At 46.1% G+C, this 15,941-nt stretch overlaps 1 protein-coding gene across 3 annotated transcripts in view; it reads left to right on the plus strand.

Annotated features, from left to right (window-relative positions):
• slit3 (slit homolog 3 (Drosophila)) overlaps positions 1-15,941 on the plus strand; it is a 181,783-nt gene that overhangs the window by 145,758 nt on the left and 20,084 nt on the right. For all 3 annotated transcript variants that reach the window (XM_088604744.1, XM_088604745.1, XM_088604746.1), the window contains 11 exons: positions 352-495; positions 1,975-2,118; positions 4,457-4,620; positions 7,661-7,793; positions 8,701-8,769; positions 9,692-9,763; positions 9,916-9,987; positions 11,041-11,112; positions 11,858-12,021; positions 12,913-13,037; positions 15,160-15,257. In XM_088604744.1, coding sequence (XP_088460870.1) covers positions 352-495; positions 1,975-2,118; positions 4,457-4,620; positions 7,661-7,793; positions 8,701-8,769; positions 9,692-9,763; positions 9,916-9,987; positions 11,041-11,112; positions 11,858-12,021; positions 12,913-13,037; positions 15,160-15,257 — 1,257 coding nt within the window. The remainder of the gene's footprint in view (positions 1-351; positions 496-1,974; positions 2,119-4,456; positions 4,621-7,660; positions 7,794-8,700; positions 8,770-9,691; positions 9,764-9,915; positions 9,988-11,040; positions 11,113-11,857; positions 12,022-12,912; positions 13,038-15,159; positions 15,258-15,941) is intronic.

Raw genomic sequence — 15,941 nt, forward strand, 5'->3', positions numbered from 1 at the left:
TGGTATGAGAGCAGAACACCAACTGTCTCCTCCTCTCTGGTGTGGCTTGTTTCTCAGAGGGTGAGGTTTCAGGAATTCCTCGCTGTGGATTAACACACTCTGGAGAAGCTCATTTCAGGAAACGAACGTGAAAGGACTAAGATGACTCATTGAATAGCCACTTAAAGCACATGACTGTTTTCTAATTACGCCAGTTTGCACTAATCACTGCCATTAGCGCCGAGCCCCTCTGCCTGCCGTGTTGTGTCAGTTCTGCCTGGGGGCGGGTGTCGAGGAAGGCCGAGCGGCTCGCAGGCCGAGCCCAGCGCGCGGCGGTGAGAGGCGGTGACCCCCCCGTGTCTCTGCCCACAGTAACCTGAGCAACAACAAGCTGCGGGAGGTCCGGGAGGGCGCCTTCGACGGGGCAGACGGGGTGCTGGAGCTGCTTCTCACCGGGAACCAGCTGCAGAGCCTGCACGGCCGCATGCTGAGGGGACTGACCGGCCTGAAGACCCTGTGAGTGAGCCGCCCTTCCCCACACCCCTGCCCTCCCCTGCTCGGGTTTCTGGGCCTGGCCCGAGACCGTCCGTTCTCCCGTGATGCCTTCCCACTTCCTGCTGAAACGCGCCGCCTGAACCACGTTTCCTCACGAGGGAAACTCGGGCCAGCTTCCGGGGAAGTGCTGTCCAGTTCTGGCCTGTTGTGAACATGTGAACTCTTTATACTACGGCATTCTGGCAGATCTGTAGGCTCTAATATATCCCATTGAACAAAGGGATGAAAGCAAAATAAATAATGCACATTTAGTCTGTGAAATCCATTTTAATTTAGCCTCTGACTTCAAAAAGCCAGGGACGCTTATCGGATGCTTTGATTTTCTTCAATCAGTGAATCTTGAGATAAGCAAAGGCATCCTAGTAAATAAATGAAGTCGTGCACTATGCACATATCTCCAATTATCAAATTTAGTGGCTATCAAATCGGAGATAGTTCCTGAATCGAATTGCTGCCTCTCAGATCTCTGCTGTCAGAGTTAGTAATGCAGAATTTGCTGATTTTCATGTTCATTACCAAAGGCTCTGGTTTGAATTTACTCATTTTACGCAGTGAGTATCTGATAACAAGTTTCTGGCCATGGCAGTCTTAGTGCAGTTTAGTTGCCCTATTGTACCACTTGGGGGGCAGGCCTCATCAGAGTGCAGGACTGCACCAAATGAGCAAATGTGTTTGACTAGACCAAACCCAACACTGATGATTGATGGCCATGCACATCTTCATACTCTTTTTGATTGTCCTGGGTATTTAAAGTAATAAATAAATAATAATAACAAGTAATAAAGAGATTAAAATAAACTGCAAAATAAACTTTCCTTGGTCTTCTTCTTCTTCACTATTAACATATTAACAGATTTCTTATCCCACACAGCAAGGATCGGTATCCAGAGGGTAATTATAACTGAGAAATTGGAGTAATGTTGGGGGGGGGGTCTTCATGTCTTTAACTCACTATCATATGTCCTCCATTGAATACTGAGTTCCAGAATTTAAAAATGAAACAGAATGTACAAGATCTGAAACCAAACGTGGAAGCTGAGACATCAGTGTCAGAGTTGCATGACACGCCTGCATGTTTTACTTTCTTTAGTCTTGGTATGCTACACTAGACCATGGTGATACCACATGAAACATCTCTCAGGCTCTTATTGCTTGGCATTCGTCAAGACCGGCTTTGGTGAATCACAGGCTTGTCTGCATCGAGCGGGGCCGAGTCAACTTTGAAAGTAGAGGCTCTCAAATGAGAAGTACTTTGCATTTAACAAATTTCTGAAGGACAGACTGGGCAAAATCTTAATGTAAAAATCCCTGAATCAACACTAGAGAAGCCGGCCAGTCCAGCACAGTGGCATAAGATGACATATTACATCCTGTGCCTCCAGTGTGCATTTCCTGTCTCTCTCCCCTGATGGCCTGGTGTGTGCACTTGTGTTACTGCAGGATGCTGAGGAGCAACCAGATCAGCTGTGTGGACAACACCACCTTCGCAGGGCTCAGCTCAGTGCGCCTGCTGTCTCTCTACGACAACCGCATCTCGACCATTGCACCCGGGGCCTTCAGCACGCTCCACTCCCTCTCCACGATGTAAGAACCCCCCTCTGCAGTCCAGTTCGACTGCTTATTATGTCTCTTTCAAAGCAATTGGTTAGAACACTGAATAGCCTTTTCTTAATGCAAACTGTTCCATCACTTCTATCAGTTCCCCACAGCTAGTCAGTACACCCTCCTGTATAGCTCTTTGCTTTAGGATGTTTCAGTGCTGCATTTTGCTGTGCATTTGCAATGATATGCCACAGTAAGAGATCTTTCATGGTGTTCTTTGTACTCTCCACTCACTGGACTGATGGCTGTTCCATTTTCTTTGCATGTTCCGTCTGCAAAGAGCCAGACTCAGAGTCTGGAGTCATGAGCAATGGTCTAATACATGGTAATGTGACAGAGCGGGATCTGTTTTATTGTAAAGCCAACATGATAGCAATTACAGGCCCCGGGAGCACAGGAACGCTGGAAAATGAAGCAGGACCCTGGCCTCTCGTTTGTTTTTCTCTGTAGGTTTTTAATTGAATGAACTCATCAGTATTCCACTGAATCGCTGACCACAGCTTGTGTGTGCAGTTTGTCCCCAATACTTCAGAGCTCTTTATGTGAGGAAGTGCCTATTTTCTGTCTTAAAAAATCTATTCCAATTAAACTGCCTTCAGCTGCTTGTTCCTTTGCTGGTCTTGAAGTAGTTGTTTTCAGGCTCTCCATCAGCCTATGCCAAGAAGCACACAGCTTCCAACAGCACTTTCAGAGGAGGAGCCCTGTAGCCTTTAAGTAGATCCCCCTACGCCCCTGAAGTGCCCTCACCCTTCACTAAGTGAAGAATTAGAAGCTAAACCTGAGGAGCCCGAAATGGAGCAGTGGATTGAGGCTCCAGTTCAAGATGTTTGGAAGTCCCTGCCAACACAACACCCAGTCCCAGGCACATCCTGTCCTCTGGTCCAAAACACACAGAGCGTCCCATTGTGCTCAGCAAAGCTGTGGTTAGTGGCTGGGGGTGAGGAGGAGAAGGGGTTGGGTGGCGGGGGTTGGTGTTGAGGAAGCTGTGTTTAATATAAGGGACCACATCACACTAGGGAGCGAAGCCCTTTCCATTTCTCTTCCCCCTCTGCCTGGAAGATGTTGCCCAAAAGCCTGGCAGCTCTTTAATTACCCTGTGGCTGACACTGTTAGGGTTCATGCCAGTGCTGTATGGCTAAAAATACCAGGCGGGCTGCAGAGATGCACAGTAACGTGGGGATTAAGGGAGCAGCTGTGTTTCTGAGTCCACTGGGATAACAAGCAGCCCAGACTCGGGCAGAAAAAATGGGTTTCTTGTCTTAAATTAGAGCCGGCAAGTGTTTCCGCTGTCCGGAAATCTGCTGGGCAAGGGAACAGTCGGGGAAAAACGGGATTACTTTGTGGGGGAGAATATTTGATTATAGCAGCAATTTTATTTCTTTTAATTTAATATGAGTACTGTATGTATTCATTTCTGTTTGTTTTAGCAGTGGGAATTAAGTCCGGCTTTCAGGGCTTTCTGTAACGACTGACACTGAATTGCTACTGGTTGCTGCTTTTTGGTTGCTTCGATGGGACGTGATGTTTTGGCTGGTGCAGATTTTCTAAGTGATGGTGGACTGTCTGACTCCAGAGCATACTAAGGGAAGTGCAATTAAAAGTAAAAGCAGTGGAAATCATTTAACGAGCGGTGGAAATAATTTAATTTAACGAGGAAATAATTGAACATCCCCTCTGAAGTTCCAGGCTGTGGTTCTAGCGCTTTAAGTCTGACACAGTGGTTCAACAGACCACTCAGTTTGGTGTGTAGCAGCAGCCATGATCAATTCCTAAGCATAAAAAGTCCCTTGCAACTTTATTTCCCCCTCCTACACACTTCTTCTGTGTTTCAGTACCTTCTCATTCCTTGGATTTTGTCTTGCTTAGTTAGCTGGCTGATAGCGGGCTGTCTGACTCATTTTCCGAGCAGTTCAAGTCTGCAGTTAAGCAAGTTTGTAAGTTAGTCAACGCGTAAATAATGGAACAGACACCCTGCCACCTAGGCCTTAATAAGTCCCCTGTTAGTGGTCCTAAAACTGTCTTCCTATTTTAAATGAAATTTGATTAATAACTAGATTTCAGAAATAGCCAGTGCTAGTTTCAAAGCAAAGCTTCATTGTTAAATGTCAACATACATAAAAAGTTACAAATCTATAAATGCAAGCCTGGGAAATTGTTGCGTGGCTTTGGAGTCCGGACGAGATGAGGCTGCTGTAAAAAGATCCAAAGAGATGCTGAATTGTGGCTTTTGCGGCACAGTTGGGTGGATCCCTTTTTTCTGGATCACTTCCGAGCTCAAGTCAGATTCAGTCGATTTGTTACACTTGTCTCTTTCCCTCAGTAACCTGCTGTCCAACCCCTATGTGTGTGACTGCCACCTGGCCTGGCTGGGACTGTGGCTGAAGAAGACCAGGGTGGTGAGTGGGAACCCACGCTGCCAGAAGCCAGCCTTCCTCAAGGAGATCCCTATCCAGGACGTGGCCCTGCCTGACTTCACCTGCGACGGTACAGTACAGCGCCCTGCCTGGCCCCAGGAGACCATGAACACCAGTAGCACGAACGCGTTGTGTGTTTCCTCTGATCTAGTACAGGTTGCTTTGGGAAAATGGGGTAGGCATGACACACTCCCACTCAGAAGTGGAAGGGACTGTGTGTTTCTCGTAAGTGAACGTTCAGCCAAGGCGATATCGAAAGCTGTGCATTTCTTAGCAGAGGTAACAACAATTGCATGAGAAGCATGAGAACAGACATTTCTCAGATTTGCTTCTAAATGGGAGAACGGAATCATCCAGCAAAATCTGCAGTTGTGTCCTTGGGGCTTTACTTTCTGCTTTACTTTCCGAACTAACTTTGACCCTTACAAACTGCAGAATAAATAACCGGACACACTGAAAATCCATGAGAACCCATGAGCTATTCTGCTTAGACTGGTCGTAGGAGAAATAACTTTCCTCCATATAATGAGCCTTTCAGAAGCTGGAGTGAAGGTTCAAACTGGGGTTAAAGGTTAGAGTTCAAACATGTGTTCATGTGAGCCCACCAGAGCAAGTGAAGGCATGGTAAACCAGTCTTACACGCCGCAGAGCAAACAGTCTGTCCTTAGTGCCTCTCAAACTCTGCAGTGGAGCTGACAATTACAAATTTGCATGACTTCCTTTACAGTTATTAAGGACAGGCTAAAGCAGCAAGCAAAGAAATCATTGTCAAGCCTGCAGTCATTTCAACACACTGTCAGGCTGGTTAGATAAAGGTTAAAGTGCGGTGGATTTAGGGTTGTAGGATATTCTGGTTTCTGTAGAGGACTGAATGAACAATACTGCCTGTGGAGAAGGAGGAAATATTTCTGAGTAGTACAGCAGTACTTAATTCCTTTTCTGTCCTGTTTCATTTCAGATTGCCACATCTGTTTGTATTTGTCATTTCAAACCACAGTTTATGTCCTAGGAAGTTGTGTGTCCCCAATCATCCAATCTTCTGTCATGTTTCCTATACCTTACTGCACCTTTCAGAAGTGTTTGGTCCAGATGTCAGGGTATACCGTATGTGAGCCGCTTTGTAAGCACATTGTCTCACATTTCCCTCAATTTTAAGGAGAAACCACACATTCCCACCCCCTTTCCAGCCGAGAAACGCAGGAGAGACACAACTGCTCCATAAATTTTTACTAGAAGAAGGAAATGCGGTTTGGCTTCCTCTAGCTCAGTCTCTTTCGCTGCGTATTCAAGTGAACTCTGGAGGAGATTTAAGGAACACGCTTGTTTGCAGACATTTTGGGAAGAAATCATTTTGGAATCTATTGTTGTAAACACAAAACTGACTGGGCAACAAAAGTCACACAAGAATGAATTCCTGTGTTTTAGAGGACCATGACAAAAGCAAAAGAAAAAGACATAAACATGCAGATTTTCAGAGTATCTTGCTCAAAAAGCCAAAATGTGCTCCTCATTTTTGGAATCATTACATCTTTAAGTGCACAGATCTAGAAAGAGTTAAAATCAGTAAGAGAGAAATCAAATTCTTTTTACTTAAATGCAGTTTCTGGGAATGAGCTGTGTGTGTTTTCTTTTTTACATTTTCTTCAGAGGCATAGAAACTATCGCTTGTTTCCCATCTGGAGGAGAAAAGGCAAAAGGCGTTCAGAAATACTTCATTTGCAAATTTGTAAATCGGACATTTGTTGTTTTTGTAAAACTTGAACATTGGTTGTTGGCTTCTGTTATCAGGGAGTAGGCTATCATACTCTTTCCACTCCAAAGAGCCAAAATATAGCAAAAACAAGAACATAATTAATTTGTAATGATTGCAATAATAAAGGAAAGATTTCTCCACATAAAAATGTGATTTAAATTAAAATGCGACTATTCTGGAGTTCATGGTGCTCCCATCAGTTATGAAATGTGAGATTGGCTATCAGTCAAGTAAAACCACTGGTCTGTGCTTTGTGGGGGTCTGTAGGTCCAGACAGCCTACATGTTATTTTTGGGTTGAGCCAGAGACTTCTTTATCTCCCATTAATGTCTTAGTTTACTTTCATCTCTGGTCTGTACAGATAATATCTCTCTGGGCTTTTGGAGTAAAACAGTCGTTATGAAGGAGCTTTGTGTGGAAACAGCAAGCTTTCCAGCCAAAACCAACATTTTTCACATCGGCCTTTAATTGGTGTTTTCCGTATTTTATTTTGTTACAATTTCAGAGTTCTCCGAAACTAAGAAGAATGCAGTCAGTATAGAGAAACTGCAGATCGATAGCCAATGAACAGCACCCCACGTTTTTAATGTCTTAGTTTGTGTCTCCTCTAGAGCCAGTATGGTACTCCCTGTTCTCTTTGTGAAGTAAGGTGCAAGATTAGTAATTAGTCTATTATCATCCGGAGGTGTGACAGGTTACTGGGGCTGCATAGTTCATGATGTCCATCTGGGGCGCCATGAACTACATTTCCCAATTGACCATGGGTGGGGAAAAGTGGCTTTCCCTTTGTTTCTTAAGTACGGTTGTATTCATTTCAGTTCTGTGCTCAACATAAATGAGGGTTTTTCAAGCCAGAGCTCCTCTTCAAAAGTATTTCATAGACAAGAGACATCTACCTACTGTTGAGTTTCTGCAAGGCCGTGTCATAACACAATGAGAAGGTTGCACACACCAATGCCATTTTAGGTTTTCACTGTTCTGTTTTCATTTCTGTCACGTCTGTGAACATCTTTAACTCTTGAGAATATTATGATTTATGTATGAAATTCCCTTTCTGTCAGTGAGAGGTATTTTATATTTCTGTTTTAAATTGAATTATTTTGTCATAATTAGAAAAAAGAATGAATGCAGCACAGTCCCATGCGCAACATGGAGGAGCCCCAGACACATCGGGATCTGATTGTTCGGCCTTGGGTATCATGTACAGCCTGATGCCGATGCTGAGTTTTTACGCCATAGATGCCACAGTGGTGGCAGAAAAAGGAGCGATTTCAAAGAGTGTGCCGTCGTTCATGTGACCCTGTAGACCTGGATCCCTGTTCCTGAATTGCGCCTTGCTCTCTGTCGCCCCCTGCAGGCTCCGAGGAGAGTAGCTGCCAGCCCCTGCCACGTTGCCCCGAGTCCTGCACGTGCTCAGACACGGTGGTGCGCTGCAGTAATCGGGGTCTGCGCTCTCTGCCCAAGGGCATCCCCAAGGACACCACTGAGCTGTGAGTGGCCCTGTCTGTCTTTGTGTGGTGCCACTGGGCATCGGCTCCTCAGTCAGGCACAGTTACGGAAGGCTTTTAATGTCATCATTAGGAGGGAGTATTTTTTTTAAATCAAAATGGGCAAGAAACTGAGGACTTGTAGTCAAGCTTGGGTGCTCTGTCACTCAGATAGTCCTTTTTAATGATATTGATGCACAGAAAAATAGAACTAGGCATCTAATACAGCTGTTGTCCAGCATCTGTTTTAGAGGAATCAGTCTGTGAATTTGCATAGCTTTTACTGTGCATTGCACCCTAGCAATGGGGGTAGAAACAGAAAAGGCAGCCGCCATGCAAAACTGTGAAAAAAGAAGGATGAGAAATGGTAGCGCTACACTAAACAAGGGACCTATAAATCACCCTAATGGAGAACTCCTCACGAGAGAGTTCAGTGGTGTCTTTGCACTGGAAATTCATCTGGACACTCTGACAACAAAGCATTATTAAAGTGTGGCTCATGTTGTCTGACAGAGCCTGTTATCCGCAGGGCACACAGAGGGTTGGCGCGCGGTGCCCCCTCAGCTTCCTGTACCTGTTCCTGCTTTTACCTTGTAGGGAATAAAATTCCTGCAATTCACAAGCTGTGCAGGGTCAACATGGCAGTGTTAGTGAAATATTATCACATCAGAAGGACAGATCCCTTGTTCTGAGGGTAAGGAGCTGTGAACACCGGAAGTACTTTAACTGTGTCTTCAACATACAGGCTTTCAGGCCCTTGGATCCTCATTAAAAATGTACAAACTTGGGATTTCTTCCCGTGCAGTACTGAGAGTGAAATATAGAGATCTAGCCCTGAATTCTGCACACTGAAATGGAGAGGAGGAGACAGAGTGTGAGTATCTAATGATTTCTGAACTCTCCTTCCCAGATACCTTGAGGGAAACCTTCTGACAACTGTGCCTAAGGAGCTGGCCAGCCTCAAACACCTCTCTCTCATGTAAGAGTCCATCACAGCGCTTCCACGCTCATGTGCAACTTGTGCTGTATGTCCTCATGTGTCCAGTTCTCTTGAAGAATGATGCGCTGTTAGGGCTTTTGTATTTGTAGGAAATTCATCCGGACTTTGCACGTGATTATACTCTTCAACTTTTAAAACACGGCAGCGTACATTACCACAACCATACACACCCTGGGGTGACGTATTGTGATTACCTAAAGGACAGCGAGTCATGTGTGATCAAATGAAAAGATGATCTGAATGAAAACGCGTTGGGTATGCACCCCAGGCCCCACGTATGTTGTTCCATGGAACGTTAATATCTACTGTAGGTCATTAACAACCCCATAAATACTAAAAAAAACACTTGTAAACTTAAAATTGTACATATCAAAATGGATGACGGCCTCGTTTTAATCAGTTGTTCTGTAGAACCACTTTTTCCTCATTCCAAGGGTTCTGTGTTACTGGCAGTATATAACCTTGTGGACCGTGACCCTCCAGGACTAGAGTTTCAACAGACCCAGAGCACGATCAGCCTGTGAGGAGGGCGGAGTGCTGCCTTCCCTATGGTTAGCTCTTGGCCTGCCCTGCTCGCTGCCCATGGGTCCAGCCTTAGACACGTCACGTATTTCTGTCCACGTCTGTCTTCGCTCGCTGGGACGTGGTGTATGGCACCTCTTATTCCCTGGCCATTGACAATATTTGAGAAGTTTCACTGCCCCACATACTGTAGGTCCGACACCAGAGGGGACCGAAGGCAGACTCGTTCAGTTCGTTAGTGAAAGCTCAGCGTTTCCATCGCAGACCCTTCTCTGTTGTGGCCTGTTTTTGTGAATCGGTGTTCCCGTCGTTGCTAGAGAAGGACGAAGCTCTCTCTGGCTCTTGTTTGTAATCAGTGCTTGTGTGTCTCCTTACACAGTGACCTCAGCAACAACAGCATCAGCTCTCTGGCCCCGATGACCTTCAGCAACATGTCTCAGCTGGCCACTCTGTAAGTTACCGTGGCAACGGCATTTCTACTGTGGGCGGGGGACTTAATCACTCTTCTTCTGTGTTTCTGTTCCTTGTTTGCAGCAGAATGGATTTTTTAAAATTTCTAATCTAACATATTCATTTTTTATTTTACTTTTTATTACTTTGAAGCATTCTGAGCTACAACCAGATCCGCTGTATTCCAGTCCATGCGTTTGATGGGCTCCGATCTCTACGTCTGCTGTAAGTGTCACCAATACTCTTTCGACAGCGACTTCACACCAACACCCTCCTTATTTGCAGTTTTATAACGAGCAGTTTTTAAGTCACCTTGTAATTTGAAAAAAACGGTTCTCCATCACTAGGGGACCGAGATTAGAGTTAAATGTTAAATGTGCATCCTCATGATTTCCTAGGGAAACAAAAATTTGAGCACTCATCTTCCTTAAGGCTAATTTAAAAAGTCTAAACCACCATATCATGCATTTGTGTGATTTATATTGATCATAGTATTTTATTACTCAGACATCCAAAATATAACTCTCTTGTACTAAATGTCAGATATAAATATACATTTAGCACACATCATGGTTATGTTACTTTACTGCTTACCTAGAGAACAGGTGGTTATTTTTTCCATTTAAACCTTTTGTAACTATATCATGGTAGAAAATACTTTGTTAACATAGCCCTTTTTCTGAGGACTCCCAAATCTGATTCAGTTCACTCTCGAGCAGGGAAAAAACCTTTAGCTGCCTGCTTCTGAAAAGCTTTTAAAGCAGTAGCTGCTAATGTGTACCTGTTCAGCTTCGATGCACGAGATCAGTAGTTTTTTTTTGTTGGGGCAAGCAACTCCTAAGCTGCAGGTGGTCAGGTATCTCTGTCACTCGTGCTGGGCCCACAAACCCCATGGCATGTGCGACAGTGCTTGACCAGCGGAGTTTCTACCCATCAGCCTCTGTCTTGCACTGTCGATCCAGGGGTCACACAATGGGACCCAGTGTCCTGTAAAGACAGCGCTGCCAGCCAGCACACAGGAGCAGAGCTGACAGAGTGAGGGGAAGGCAGGTTAGGGAAAATGCCTGTTAGACACAGAGGCCTGGGAAGCAGAGCTGTGATAGTTGCTAAAGAGCTGAAGAACAGTGGATCAACCAGCTGAACCAACTGTGTGCTGGCGCTTAAGATTTCTGGAGACTGTCCCCAGAAACAATAGCTCAAAAAACCTTTGAGGTCAAAATGTATCCCCTTTAAGACCTGACGTTGTCACTCATTGAATTCTTGATTTGTTTTTCCCAGTACTCTCCACGGCAATGACCTCTCAACTATCCCAGAAGGAGCGTTCAACCACTTGACATCTCTCTCCCACCTGTGAGTCTGATGGCAGGAGTGGGGCATGATCTTCACTGCTGGGGAGCTGGGTTCAGACTACTGCAGTCTGAATAGGAGCCCAGAGAAAACTCTGGCTCATGTGGTGTACGGGGGATTAACATTTGCCTCTGTTCTTGCAGAGCATGATTGACACGAACGAGACTCTTTTACTCCATTTATGGGAAACTGGGCCCCACAGGAAGCCTTTGTAAATTTTACTACTACTGAAAGGAATTAATCACCAGGGCCTACTGACTTCTTTAATTATTATTATTATAAGTACAGCCAGCTTTGGATTTCAGAGAGGTGGTGACAAAACTTCCTTTGAACCCACAGTTTTCTCGGAAAGCAGGAGAATCATCCTTCAGATCTGGTGGTGTACTGTACAATTCTGCTCTTCGAGGTTTGGATCATAGCTTTGATACCGGATTGGTCCACCCAGTTCTCCCGCCTCCCAGTGACGTGCTGGATGGGTTAACTGGTGTCTCTGAATCATCGCCTTGTGTGGCACGTATATGTCCCTTTCTCTGGACTGGTCCCATCCTGGACCTTATGTGTGCTGCTCAGGCTCGGGTTTGCCACAGCCTGCGATCTGATGATGACGGTTTGGTGAAACAGGCGATTAGAAGCTCTGTTGGATGTGGAGCCAGAAGACTGTAACCATGTTACTGTGTTGTAAAGACAGTGTCAGTGTGCTGCTGTGTGTGCCGCTGATCCTGAGGGCGTCCTGTCTGTGGTTTGGCAGGGCTTTGGGCGCCAACCCGCTGTACTGTAACTGCGACCTGCGCTGGCTGTCCCAGTGGGTGAAGGCAGGATTCAAAGAGCCTGGTATCGCCCGCTGCAGCGGGCCCCCAGACATGGCTGACAGGCTGCTGCTCACCACCCCACTCAACAGGTTCCAGTGCAAAGGTGAGAGATGCACTGCCTTCCCATCAGCTTCTGTCCACTGTCTGTCAGCTTCTGTCCACTGTCTGTCAGCTCCGGTCCACTGTCAGCTCCAGTCCACTGTCTGTCAGCTCCGGTCCACTGTCTGTCTGTCAGCTCCGGTCCACTGTCTGTCAGCTCCGGTCCACTGTCTGTCAGCTCCTGTCCACTGTCTGCCTGTCAGCTTCTGTCCACTGTCAGCTTCGGTCCACTGTCTGTCTGTCAGCTTCTGTCCACTGTCTGTCAGCTCCGGTCCACTGTCTGTCAGCTCCTGTCCACTGTCTGCCTGTCAGCTTCTGTCCACTGTCAGCTTCGGTCCACTGTCTGTCAGCTCCTGACCACTTTCTGGGGAATCAGTGTCTCGTGCTTTTCTTTCCAGTCCTACAGCTTCTTACAGCTGTGTAATTGCTTCTTTAAAAAAATAAACTCCAGCAACTTTAAATAGTTTCTGAAATAATAACCTTCTCTGTGATTCCTAAACTCTCATGTACATCTATTCCACAACATGTTTTCAGTTGTGGCCCATTTGTTTCTCATTCTTTTTTCTGTGGTGTGTATTAAATTTAAATTATGTCATGTTTTTTTACTCTGTGGAAAGGAATCAAGCAAAAAAGAAGTGTAACTACAAATGCATACATGCTTCATGAGACAGAGTCTGTGCCACATTAGCGGGGATATTCATAGGGACAATGCAGATGTCAGGAAAAACTGCGGCACAAAACGGAGCACACAGAAACTCAAGACAATATAAAGAGCTATATCACAGGGTTGTGATGCTAATCTAGAATACAGCTACACCTGGACTCATCACCCCGGAGGAGAAGTGTTTCACAACTCACAGCCCCCTCCCTCTCTGCCTCCCCTGCTCATTCACAGGCCCTGCAGACGTTACACTGTTGTCCAAGTGCGCCCCCTGCCTGTCCACCCCCTGCCAGAACAACGGCACCTGCGTCAGTGACGTCACCGGCTTCTACCGCTGCACCTGTCCCTATGGGTACAAGGTGAGAGCGGCGGGTCCTGTCGTCCTCTCCAGCAGCTCCCCACGAGCAGGAGCACCAGGGTTCATCTCACACAAAACATCCGCCGGCTCCCGAAAGTCTTCTGAATGTCAGCAAGACGAAGCGCAGACAGCAGACGCTGCAGAACTGCTGCAAACGCATTTGCCAGGTTGATTGGAACGCTAGCTGTAGATGGGTTTTTTTATATCCGAGGGTAATTTAGCCTTTTAATGTTTCTCTTAAGACTTGAGCCATCTGTTTACAAGCTGCCACATGCTGTACATTGCCTCTGTAAGATCTCAGCAGAGCAGTTAAAAGTTGTGCCACGGTTTAATTTTGCTCTATTGACGTTTTTTCTACATTTTCACACAATGATCCTTTTTACAAGGTTTTCCTAAGCTATCACTGGGCTTTATTCTAATAATATCTTTCTGCTGAGTGAATGTATGAAAGGGCATCACAGCGCTGTGCTTTTAAAGGTTATTAATACTTGCAGCATTTCATATAGTAGAGTTCATTGAGAAGGATCCCAAAGCAGTTTCCATGCAGGAGGAAAGCACTTTGTCCAAAACCTGGGTGACATGCACCAGCCACTGTACTTTTGAGTCAACAGCTCACAAAGTAGCAGGTGAGTTGGAGAAGTGAAAGATAACTCCCCGCAGAAACTGGGGAGAAAGAAATGTGATGGACTAGACTGGGAACACTTGAACCAGCCAGGAAGCAATAGTAATCTCCTGCATGGTGTTGTTAAAAAAACAATACCATGGAGTAATCAGTGGTCAGAAATAACCAGGCCTTCTGTGCAGAGTCTCTCCCATGCGGTGTAGTGGGGCATTGGCTAAGAATACCTGGTCCGTAGAGACCATCGCCACCTACTGGTCCACAAGAACCATTGCCAGCAGTGACCTGCTTTTCCTCAGGAAGGAACTACTGAAGTAGAAACCCAGTCCAGCTTAGCTTGGCTATATTGAAGTCGCAGAGCAAAGAAAAAATCCCAAGTTACCAGGCAGACTTGTATCTTTCACAACAGTCAGCTCCAAGAGACGAGAGCAGTTTATCAGAAAAGCCTGGAGCCGGGAGATGAAGCTGAGGGTAATGTAATGATTAGATATATCAATAGGACACTAAAAACTCAATAGAAATGAATTTGATCCCCCCTTGACACAACCAGGTGGTCAGATTTCTCATGTTCCTGTTTGCAAAGAGGGTGCCTTTGTCTCACTAGAGAGCAGCCCCTTGACCCCGTGCCTCTGCTGTCCAGCTCAGATTGTCAGCCCTTTGTTTACTTATGGGATTCCTGTCAGCGCCTCGGCCGAGAAGCACCGATGAGAGTTTAACCTTTCGTCAGCTGGAAAACTGAGGCTCTTCTCTTAATTAAAACTCGAGCTCCCTGCGCTGGTCCCCCCACGTCCTGTGCAAAGACTGTTCAACGTGCTGTCCATCAATCCAGGCGGCATTTCCCTGTTCAGGCCACCTCCGCTCTGGGTTTCTGGTGACATTTTCAGTCAGGAGGAGGCTGTTATGCACCGGCTCCTCTGGGCTCTAATTAATTGCCAAGTGTGAGAAAATGCAGGGGAAGAGGGGAGGTGGACGGGGAGGAGGGGAACAAAATAAAATGAAATTGAACCCGAGAAGCAGCTTTGATCACGAGAGGGGACATGCTGGGGAGACGAAAGGCCTGCTACATAGATTTTGAAACTGTGGTGGCTCTCTGGAAGTTATGGAAAGAAAGCGCATTTTGCCCTCCGTGTGTGTATAGTCTTTTATTTCAAACAATCTGTGGTTTTCAAAACCCCAAATAAAGTTTCAGTGTAAATTCTGCCTGCAGATTAAAGTGATGTGCTGCAGCTTTTGCAGAGCTAAGTCTGCAGTCGTGAGATCTGCCCTAGATGTATCCTTTAGAAAAAAGGCAGTTTCGTAGTTTAGGTTTCTGCTGCACTGAGTACGTCGATCTCTTGGTTCTTCCGTTCCTGCATAAGTCAGACAGAAGTGAATCGTTTCATCACCTACTGCACTCTTGGCTTTACCCACGACCCTCGAGTTTTCAGTGGTTAACTCGGGCTCGAGCCCTGAGCTGCGCGCGAGGCCAGGGGCTGCATTGTCACGACGCACAATGTCTCCCCAGGGCCAGAACTGTGAGACGCCCATCAATGCCTGCATCAGCTCCCCCTGCGCCAGTGGAGGCACCTGTCACCTGCAGCCAGGGCGAGAGGACCAGTTCAGGTACCAGGCTTCATTGTGTACATGCATGTTGGAATGAGACCTATTCACCACATATCCACTACCTGTTCGCCACCTATTCACCACTTGTTCACTGTCTGTCACATCTAAAGCTGTGCGCGGTGGTTATCTCTGTATTTTGTAGTGGTTTTGTAATGTTCTGCTGTGTACAACATTCGAAAGCCGAGCTCGGGAAATGTGTACGTCAGCACCCTTGCAGGGGACCCGAAACTCCTCCTGAAACTTTAGGACCTGTGTTGTACGTGGCTCCAGCACAGTACAAATATCATCCAGAGCCCAGCCTCGCATGGGAACCAGCACACTACAGCACAGGAGCCCATAGTCCCTGAGCGACGGTTTCTTCTAGGTCACCCAAGAGGCTGTGCATTCTGAACTAAGAACAGGGGGCGCTTCATTGCACAAATGGTTTTCGGGAGCGTGGAACAAGTAACCCAGCCATGTTGCTGAAGCCAGTATCTTGGCTTCTTTCAAGAGACAGCTGGATGAGATTCTTGGATTGATTAACTACTAACTACCAACTGGGCTAGATGGGCAGAACGGCCTCCTCTCGTTCCTGACTCTTCTGAAGTTCCCGTGCCTTTTAATCTAATGCTGAATGAGAGCCAATTACTTGAGTGATTATAGAAATTAACATGTTCCAAGACTGTCTCAGGTTACATATAAAAC

This window comes from Lepisosteus platostomus, chromosome 13 (genome assembly GCF_059453375.1).
Source record: "Lepisosteus platostomus isolate fLepPlt1 chromosome 13, fLepPlt1.hap1, whole genome shotgun sequence".
NCBI lineage: Eukaryota > Metazoa > Chordata > Actinopteri > Semionotiformes > Lepisosteidae > Lepisosteus > Lepisosteus platostomus.